At 35.7% G+C, this 11,245-nt stretch overlaps 1 protein-coding gene and 1 pseudogene across 1 annotated transcript; both read right to left on the bottom strand.

Moving 5' to 3' along the window:
* Positions 1–2,921: 2,921 nt before the first annotated feature.
* On the bottom strand, positions 2,922–7,552 carry LOC147792299 (uncharacterized). The gene is made up of 3 exons (XM_087125010.1): positions 7,460–7,552; positions 3,299–3,522; positions 2,922–3,206 (listed from the first exon to the last, which is right to left on the bottom strand). Exons 1-3 carry the CDS (start codon positions 7,547–7,549, stop codon positions 2,942–2,944), a joined length of 579 nt encoding a protein of 192 aa, XP_086981136.1. The 5' UTR covers positions 7,550–7,552; the 3' UTR covers positions 2,922–2,941.
* A 1,091-nt stretch (positions 7,553–8,643) lies between these two features.
* Positions 8,644–10,179, bottom strand: LOC147792298 (secreted RxLR effector protein 161 pseudogene; annotated as a pseudogene).
* Positions 10,180–11,245: the final 1,066 nt, after the last annotated feature.

The following is an 11,245-nucleotide window of genomic DNA, read 5'->3' as shown; positions in this document are numbered from 1 at the left end:
ACAGAAGTACCAGGGTTCCACCGTAGTCAAAAGAGCTCAACTCCAAGCTCTTAGGAAAGAGTTTGAAGTCCTACAAATGAAAGAAGGTGAGAGTGTTGATGCATATTTTGCTCGAGCTCTCACATTGCAAACAAGATGAAAATTAATGGCGAACACATGAAACAAGTTGTGATTATTGAAAAAATCTTGAGATCAATGACATCAAGATTTGACTGTGTTATATGTTCGATTGAAGAGTCTAATAATTTAGACACTTTAACAATTGATGAATTGCAAAGTAGCTTACTGGTACATGAGCAAAGACTGAATGGACGTGTAAGTGATGAACAAGCACTAAAGGTGACATATGATACCAGATTTGGTAGAAGAGGAGTTGATCGAGCTCGTGAAGTTTTTCGAGGAAGAGGTAGAGGAAGAGGAAGAGGTAGACATCCATTCAACAAAACTACCGTTGAATGTTATAAGTATCATCAGTTAGGACACTTTAGATATGAGTGTCCTCAATGGGAAAAAGAAGCAAATTATGCTGAGCTTTAGATATGAGTGTTTGACTGTGTGTTCTCCCTGCTTAGCATGTCTATCTACACAGAGTAAGGGTGTAAGAGTTAAGTTTGTTATACGATGACTTAGGTTAAGATGACAAAAATGACTAGGTACCTTAGGATTGTGAACAACGTGAAGAGAGTCTATACCCTATTACACCAAGACTAAAGAAAGACTCGAGGAGTTAGAATAGAGTAACCCGGAGTCAAAAGCTCGTGCTAAGCAACCTAGCTGTCCTAGGAATCCTATAAACCTCTTCAACTCCCAGACATGATCAAGACATATTTTAAAATCGTGAGTCGACGGTTGGCTTTTTGACCCTTAATCTCAAATTAATTAATTAATTAATTAATTAATTGATGTTTTGATGATAAAATCTATACTTAATTATTAACAATTATCAGTATTTTGAATTGTCCGTAGTGTAAGGTTGGGAATAGCGATTTCAACGTCTTTTTCAATCACTCAAATTAGACCTAAAACGAAGAAGTTGCAGTCGAAATAAGATATCCGACGTGATGATGTGGCGGCAAAATTGACATCATAGATCAATCAAAATATGACACTTATAACTTTGGAAGAGTAACTAGAGCTTTCAATTACTCACATTATCTTTATTAATTTTTTTTATTATATTATTATATTTTAAAAAATAATAAAAATGAATTTGGAAGTTTTTTAATATTTACTTAAAAAAAATTAAAATAAAACATTAAAAAGTCTGGTCTACCTTTTTTTTTTCAAACAACAAATATAATATGAAAATACTTTAAATGATCTACCTTTTCATTTTTTTTAATGGTCAGTTTTTTTTTTTTTTTTTTTTTTTTTTTTTTTTTTTTTTATGGTTTATATTAAATTCTTATTTTTGCGGATTCTTCTCTATTTAAACTCATCCCTTCCCCATATTTTTCACAACACAACACACAACTTCCATAAGTTTTTAGGGATTTATACTAAACGAGTTAATGGGATGTGTATTTACTGTTGTACAAACTGTCCACACGTGCAAGTATGAACCTACCAATCGGTTCGCACACCTCCTAGGCCCTATCGTGGTCAGGCGAGCATTCTCTAGAGCTGTTGATGTCGGACACCTGCAAGGCATAGTGACCGTCGTAGCATTATGATTAACATGATGATCATTTTTCTGCCTCGTAGTGTACGTGTCTGTATCATCGTAAAATAGGGGTATTCCTGGATGCATGAACGCACAATGATGCATGAGATCCCAACATTTTTATTCATTATCATGTAAGACAACCCCTTCCATTTTTCCTTTGTATCATAATCTTTATCATAGTTTCCTTACATAAATTGCGGTTGTGCATTATGTCCACACATTTTTGTCGTATATCATTCATATTATGCATCGTGTCATACCATGTCATATCATACATACATCATATCATCAGCATATCATGTACAATATCGCCAAACGTGTTATACAATAATATTTATCATATCATCAGTACATCATCATATCACGTGTCATAACATTCACGTATCATCTCATAGTCACGTTGTATCACGAACATATCATGGACTTATCATCTCGTAAACATATCATAGTCATATTGTTTTGTAAATACATCGCAGTCATATTCTTTTATAAACATATCATGGTCATATCATTTCATAAATGTATCATAGTTATGTCATTTCATAAACATATTCTTATCATATCGTTTCATAAATATATCATCGTCATCTCATTTCACAAACACATCTTAGTCATACCATTTTCTAAATATATCCTAGTCTTATCGTTTCATAAACATACTCTAGCCATATCATTTCATAAACATATCCTAGTCGTGTCGTTTCCTAAACGTATCGTAGTCATATCGTTTCATAAACATATCCCAGTCATATCATTTCATAAAGATATCTTAGTCATATCGTTTCATGCACACACCATAGTCACATTGTTCCGTAAACATTTCACACATGTCAAGCATATATCACGTATAGAACCACGAGACACATGTCATGATACAAACATCAACTTTTAACCAAACCGTTAGTAAGGTCACTTACTTGGTTTGCATTAGCAGGTGTTCTCCTTACACTCGAGTACAATTGACTATGTGAATTTTATTTCCCGACCTTAAGGTAAGTGCTACATATTAATTTATGCCATATTACTCGGTTCAAAACTACAAAATAATTTTTTTTTTTACAATTATTATAGGTTACCACTACTTTAAAAGAGTTGAGTTTGACTTATGTCGAGGTTGAAAATGAAAAATGTTGTCATACGTTAATCAAAAGTGAAAATAAAACCTCATACAATTATGCTATAATTTTACTTATGAACATTCCTTGGAATATCATATTCACAAGTAAGTCCTTACTTAATAGTCAATCATTATTATTCTACCCAAAGAAAGAAATTTCATGCGTTGTTCTTACGAGCCTCAACACTGTCTCTGTTTTCCTCTATTTCATCAAAGTAGTCCTCTCGAGCATTTCCAGCCAACATTAAGGCAGCCAACCAGAAGAGGGATGAATCAAGGGATAGAAATGCACCCCCACCCAAAAGACCAGTCATAGCGATCTGGCATGCTGTCTCAAGATTGTGATGAACGTTGCGAGTCAAGTGAATTTGCTCGGCGATTGTAGGCCATACGAGCAAAGTTATAGCCAATCCAATTGTGAACCTGCAAACACAGAGTAAAGGATGATAACGTTTCGAAATCACTTTTTAGGTAACAGTTAAGAGTAAAGGATGTGATTTGGAAAGAGAAGTTACAAGGCAATGTTGAAGAAAATAGAGAAACTGGTGCTCTTAAAAAAGGCACCTCGAGGAACGGATTTTCGTTGGTAAGGATAGAACAAAGAGAACAAAGAGAAGTATCCTGCAATTGAAGAAGCAAGAAGAAACGCAAGGGAAAGATATCCGAGGGCCACAGTTGGGTCCACTGGATATTGATAGATCACAGTGCCTTTGCTTGGGATGGGAGTTCCAGATGCAAGCTGCCCATAAGCAATCACAACAAGAAAGGACAGTGACCATCAATGAGGGAGCTTGGAAAATTATATGTTATTACATTGGTTGGGAGGTTCTCATCTTGTTGTGATTGTTTCAAATGCACAAATATCTACACAATAAGAATCAAACAATTTGTGTTAGTGAAAAAGTGAGTAATTGAAGGGTTGATAAGAAGATTGTAGTATGAAGAGCAAGAATGCTCTCTATATAGAGAGAATATAAAAAGATATTTAGAAAATCTACTTCAAAATCTTCTGAAAATTGGGTAACAAACATGTAAACAAATCAAAAACTAAATCAAATCAAAACTAAATCAACTCCTAGCACGTGATCTTTAACACTCCTCCTTGTTTAGATGTTGTGAACTCCAAGCTTTTTCCTGAACACCCATCTTACTCCAATTATCTTTCTGTTTAAAGGTCGATCAACCAACTCCCTGGTTTTGTTTTTCTCGATCACTGAAAGCTTCTCCTCTGACAGGTGCATCATCAACCAAAGCATCTTGTCCTTCATCTTCAGACTCTTCTTGTCGTTCATCTTCATGCTAATTTAGTCGTTCATCTTTAGACTCTTCTAACATGCTATAAAATATTAAATTGTTTGGTGCATTAGAAATCTGATTCATCTTCGTCAGTTCTTCCAAATTTCATTGCTCATTTGTAACAAACTAATCATCTTGGCTCACAATAACACGAATAGTGTGTGGTTGAAAAACTCTGTAAGCTTTGGATATAGTGTTATACCCAACAAAGATGCCAGCTTCTGCCTTTTTGTCAAGCTTATCACACTTGACCTGTGGAATGTAAGTTAAGCAAAGACACCCAAATACTCTAAGGAACATTAAAGAAGGTTTGTAACCATACCAAACTTCAAATGGTGTCAGGTCATTCACAACTTTTGTTGAAATTCCATTTTGCAAGCACACAACAGTGTTTGCTGCTTTTCCCTAAAAACGTTTTGGAAGATCCTTCTCATGAAGCATGCATCTCGTCATCTCCATTATGAATTATATGAATCCAACAACTGATCACGTGCATGTACCCGAAGTACCGATTACAAGAAGCAAGGTTAAGAAGATTCAAGAGGCCTATATATTGCATCTTCAAAAGCTAGCTAGTGTACCGGTTGAAACAAAGACTTTTGAGCCCAAAAATCTTTATAGCATTAGCATATCAAATCAAGAAGATAATGAAGTGGCGATATTGGAAAGTAATTAGAAGACTTGCGTTTGGTAGTTGAATTACCAATTAAGGAAATTATTAATGCCTTATTTGCTTCATTTTATATTTAATAGCATCTATTAATAGTTTGTATGAATTGCCTTATATTCTTCAATTTGTATTTAATAGCATTTATTAGCATTTATTTTATTAGCACTTATTAGTGGTTGGTGACTGAACTTTATTTTGTTAGGGTTATCTTCTTGGCCTATTTAAAGGCATGTAATATTCATGTTTGGGGGATTTTGTTGAATACAGAAAAAACCTTTGTGTTTTCTTGATACCCTTTTGGTGTTATTCTTTTTCAAACCTTGCTTTAGGTTTGATGTTTAAACCGATTCATTGAATTAGTTTTGATCAAGCTAATTCTGGAGTGAATTGTCTTGGTCTAAGAGTGACCATCATAGATTCCAAGTTCGATCTAAGAGTCATTCATCTTCTAACCAGCTCTTGGTTGGAATCAATCCGTTAAGTTAGCTTTCTCTGTGAGCGTTTTGCAAGGATTCTAGAAGGACCTCTAGCTTTGCAAATTCCAGCATTGTAGGCGCTTATCAATGAATCTATTCTCCTTTCACTGACGCCATTCTGTTGAGAAGTGTGTGGTTCTGTCAATTGATGTTCAATTCCAACCCTTCACAAAACCTGTTAAAAGTTTCCGAAGTGTACTCCTTCCATTAATTGACCTTACATTTTGAATCAAGCATGCACTTTCATTCTCAACTCTGGCTTTGAACTTCCAACACATTCTTGTTAGATCATCAATAAAAATAATGTAATAAAGATTACCATTTAATGATGGTGTTCACTGAGGACCACAAAGATCAGTATGAATCAGCTGCAGTTTTTTCGAGGCTCTCCATGCCTGTTTAGGATAGGGTTGCCTATGTTGCTTCCCAAAATTACAAGCATGGCAAAGAGGCATGTCATCATCAATGTCAGCGAGTCCTTCTACCAGCTTCTTTCACTGCATCTGAAGCAAACCTCGATGATGAAAGTGTCCAAGTCTTTTGTGACAAATCTCAGTGGCACTAGCTCTTGATATGATGGCCGTCAGATTTACAGTAAAGCTTTTTCCTCTCATTTTGACATTGAACAAGTCATTTCCGCTAGCATCTCCGATCCAAGAACTGCTTATTCTCAAACAACACTTTATAGTCTTTATCAAGTAACTGACCAACACTTAAGAGATTTTGATCAATTTTAGGTATAAATAAAACATATGGAATAAATTTTGTACCTTCATAGCTTGTTATAGCTACTGTGCTTTTTCCCTTGACTTCTAAGTGTTCACCATTGCCAATCATCACTCTCTTGACTTCAGTGTCTCTTAATTCCTCAAAAAACTTCTTGTCATATGTCATATGACATATGATTTGTGCACCCACTATCAATCAACCAGTTCTCGCTTGATTCTTTGCCTGAGAAACAAGTTACCACAAACAATTGATCTTCTTCTTCTTGATTAGCTACCTATGCATCTATTTCTTTCACCTGATCTTTGGCGTTGCAGATCACAGCTTCATATCCAAGTTGATTGCATTTGGAGCATTTGGCGTCAGATTTTCTCTAACACTTGTATGGTGGATGACCTTTCTTCTCACTATGGCGGCAAGGTGGATATAATTTTTTTGAAACCTCCTCCTTTTGTCTTCTAATAATTGGCAGATGAATCTCCATTCGTCGATTGGTTTTTGAAAATTTTCTTATTTTTATACCTGTTGTTGTCTTGATGCTTGATAGGTAAGGCATCTTCAATCACCCCTTCTTGCCTCATAGACCTCCTTTGCTCTTGTGCTTGTAAAGCATTCAAGAGCTCTGTAAGAGAAATCTTTGATAGGTTTTGGTGTTCTCCAGAGTAGTAATGGTGGCTTCAAATTTCTCTGGAACAGTGACCAACAGCTTTTCAACGATCCAGGAATCATTTATCATAGAACCAAACAATCTCACATTGTTGACAATGCTGAGAAATCTGTCAGAGTACGCTTTCACTGACTCAGACTCCTTCATCTTCTGCAGCTCGAAATCCCTAATCAAATTTAGGACCTTCATTCCACGAATCCTCTCATCTCCTTCATATTCAGCCTTGAAGATAATCCCAAATTTCCTTTGCTGTTTTGAGAGACATTATTCGCATGAGATCATTTGAGATACTGCTGCAAATAGGCAAGCTTTTGTCTTTGATTGTTTTTGTCGTCTTTTTCTTCTGTGCTTTGATTTGTTCTACAGTAAGATTTGCTGGAAGTGAAGGGACCTCGTAATCCTCTTCTATTGCGTCTCAGAGATCCAAAGCCTCCAAATAAGTCTCCATACGAACTGCCCACATTTGATAACTATCTCCATCGAAGACTGATGGTGCAATAACTGAAAAACTAGATTCACCTTCCATTTTGATCTCACAGATCCCTTAAGAAGATAGCTTTGATACCAATTGTTAGTGAAAAAGTAAGTAATCTAATGGTTGACAAGAACATTGTATTATGAAGAACAAGAATGCTCTATATATGAAGAGAATACAAAAAGATATTTAGAAAATCTACCTACAAATCTACAGAAAATCGGGTAACAAACAAGTAAACAAATAAAAAACTAAATCAAATCAAAACTAAATCAACCCCTAACTATAAGGAGATTTAATCAGATACTAACTGACATCAATCTAAGCAAATACGTGATCTTTAACAATTTATGAACATAAGCTTACCTTCTTGTTCTCAGCTACGACTCCAAATATAAAGGATTTCACACCTAAAGTTGCGACAGTAAGAGACATTATCTTGACAGACACGACCATTGATCCGAAGATAAATGTTACAAAAGAATTTTCAGAAAAATGGGCAAGAGAACGGGAAGACTATGGAATGAGATTAGTGAATGCTTGACATTTATAGTGGTCAGTATCGTCCAATGCATATCCTGAAATCATGAATTAGGAATTAAAATATGGAAATAAACACATTTTCTTTTGATTTTTTTTTTATTTTTATTGGAATTATATGAACAAATTACCAATCTGGGTGTAAATCAGTTATGCATGCTCTTATTGCCAAAAAGAAAATTGGCTTCATTGATGGCACTATTGAAGAATCGTCTCAAAATGCAAATTCAACCAAATTTGAACACTGAAATCAGTTCAACAGTATGATAATATCTTAGTTAACTCATTCAGTTGAAGTAGATATCGCTGATGGAATTATTCACGCCAAGATAGCTCATCAAGTGTGGGTTGATCTTCACGATCAATTCTCACAAAAGAATGCTCCAGCAATTTTTCAGATACAAAAGTCGATAATAATGATGTCACAGGGAACCATGGCACTGTCAGCATACTTCACCAAGCTCAAAGCACTCTGGGATGAATTGGAAGCGTACCGCATGTTGAACACAACTCTCTGTGGGAAACACTCGCACTCTTTATTAAGACCAATCGAGAAGAGAATACAAGACACTTTGTAGAATACTACTTTATAATGCTTGGGATTTCTTGGGATGAAACACTAGGTAGGGTTGAGGGGTATTTATACTATACCCTACGCAATCTAGACCTAACAAATGTAAATATTTTTCCTAAAATATCGAGATCGCTTTCGTGAAACATCTAGTATATTTCCTAAAATCTCTACTAAAATAAATATATAATGGGCTCGTACAATTATTGGGCTTGACTCTATTGGGCTAGTGATAATATTTTAACACTTCCCCTGAGCACTAGTCCTCAATCGCCGCACCATGTTAAGCTGACAGAGAAAACTCTCATGTTTGCCCGTATTCAACTCTTTTGTAAACAAGTCTGCCACTTGGTCATCTGTCTTGATCTGCTACATCTCGATTTCTTCCTTTAGAACCTTCTCTCTAATGAAATGGTACTGCACCTCCACATGCTTTGTTCTACCAATTTTCTACTAGATGAATCGCAGATTGGTTGTCGCAAAGAAGTGATATTGGATACTCAATTTTCTGGTGCAAATCTTCCATTAAGAGTTTCAACCATGTACTTTCCTGAGCTGCTCCAGCCGCTACTCTATACTTTGCTTCTATAGTTGATAATGATACTGTTGGTTGTCTCTTGCTACACCAAGAAATTGTTCCTGAACCAAACTTGAACACATACCTAGTGGTTGACCTCCGAGTATCGTGGTCTTCTGCATAGTCAGCATCACAGTATCCAACTAGCTTGCAGTCTTTGCTTCTTTTGTACAAAAGACCATAGTCGATTGTACCTTTGACATATCTCAAGATACGTCGAATTGCATCCAAATGAGGCTTATTTGGACTTTGCATGTACCGACTCATAACCCCAACTGCATAAGAAATATCAAGCCGAGTTAAAGTTAGGTAGAGTGCATTTTAAGCACTCTACATAGAACACCATTTTAACTACTGTTTATCTTATAAATAGAACACCATCACCGTTGTTATCTAACAAGACACCCTTTGAAGCACTCTACAAACGACCACCTACATTTCACCATCTTAAAGTTTTTGGTTGTATGTTATGAAATTGTAGTACACCCTAAGCAAAAATTTGAACCTCGGGCAATTTCTTGTGTTTTCATAGGATATCCTTGTGGTCATAAAGGTTACAAGTTGTATGACAAGCAATCTTAAAATAAAAACTTTATCAGTCGTGATGTTAAATTTTGGGACGATGATTTTCCTTTTTCATTAGCTTCACAAACTTTGACATTAGCTTCACAAACTTTGACATTAGCTCCTTCAACTCCCATTTTACCACTTCATGATTCATCCTACTCAAACATCCATTCTAGTCCTCCCCCACCTTCTATTCCTTCACTACTATATCGTTGACCCTCTGCCTTCTATTCCTTCTCCAGATTCACCCACTAATTCTAATCTTATCCCACTGATACATCAATTCCACTCTGACGTTCTACGCGTACCAAATAGCCTCCAGCTTGTTATAATGATAATAAGATGTCTTCTGGAGACAATCATTTAACCTCTAGCTCAAGTCTCTACACAGGCACCAGGTACCCCCTTCATGATTACCTTTCATTCTCCCATTTTTCACATACTCAACGTGCTTTTCTAGCTCTTATTACAGCCTAGACAGAACCTAAAACCTATAATGAGGCAGTTGGTGACCCATTACGGCAGCAGGCTATGAATGATGAAATTACAGCTTTGGAACGTAATCATACTTGGTCTCTCGTTCCTCTACCACCTGGTCATAAAGCTATTTGCTATCATTGGGTGTACAAGATTAAACACAACTTTGATAGTTCTACTGAACGTTATAAAGCTCGACTAGTAGCAAAGGGACACACTCAAGTTGAAGGTGTTGATTACAAAGAGACGTTTTCTCCTACAGCGAAACTTACTACACCTCGTTGCTTACTCACTATTGCTGCTGCTCAAAAATGGTTTACTCATCAGTTGAATGTTCAAAAAGCCTTTCTCCATGGTAACCTAGACGATATGTTTTTACCACCAGGTATTCGCCGACAGGGGGGGAATATAGTATGTCGGCTCCATAAATCTCTTTATGGTTTAAAAATGGCTTCTTGCAATTGGTTTTCCATATTCTCTACCACTACACCAAATGTAGGGTACACGCAGTCCAAAGCAGATTACTCTTTATTTATTAAGAGTAAAGGTACTTCTTTCACTACAACTCTTATCTATGTTGATGATATTCTGTTGACAAGCAATGATCTCAAAGAAATTCAACATCTCAATACTAGTTTACTCGAGAAATTCCTTATCAAAGATTTAGGGAATTTGAAATATTTTCTAGGCATTGAATTTTCTAGGTCTAGAAAAAAAAAATTTATCTCTCAAAGGAAGGATGCTCTAGACATTTTTCAAGACACATGTCTTACAAGAGCACGTCCAGAAAGATTTCCTATGGAGCAAAATCTGAAACTTTATCTAACAGAAGGAGAGAAGTTGAATGATCCAAGTAAATACAGACAGTTGATTGACAGATTAATATATTTATCAATTACTAGGCCTGACATAGTGTACTAAGTTTGTATGCTTAGTCAATTTATGCATGAACCAAGAAAACTACATTGGGAGGCAGCTCTTTAAGTTATGAGATACATCAAAGGTACTCCTGGTCAAGAACTTCTACTACCATATGAAAACAACTTAAGATTACAAGCATATTGCGATTCAGACTGGGGTGGTTGTCGAACTTCTAGACAGTCAATTTATGGGTTCTGCATTTTCCTTGGAAATTCAATTATTCCTTTGAAGTCTAAAAAACAAATCAATGTGTCCAGATCATCAGCATAAGCCGAGTATCGAGCTATGGCAAATACTTGTTTAGAGTTAACTTAGTTAAGATACATTCTTCAAGACTTGAAAGTTCCACTGCCGAACAAGTATTATTGTATTGTGATAATCAAGAAGAAATACACATAGCAACCAATCTAGTTTTTCACGAACGTACGAAACACATAGAATAGATTGTCATATAGTTCGAGAAAAATTACAAGCTGAAATCATCAAACCATTTTATGTT

This window comes from Cucurbita pepo, chromosome 6 (assembly GCF_057944985.1).
Source record: "Cucurbita pepo subsp. pepo isolate OVF chromosome 6, ASM5794498v1, whole genome shotgun sequence".
NCBI classification, from domain to species: domain Eukaryota; kingdom Viridiplantae; phylum Streptophyta; class Magnoliopsida; order Cucurbitales; family Cucurbitaceae; genus Cucurbita; species Cucurbita pepo.
The sequence above is the reverse complement of the archived record's forward strand: the minus strand, read 5'-3'. Positions and strand labels throughout refer to the sequence as shown.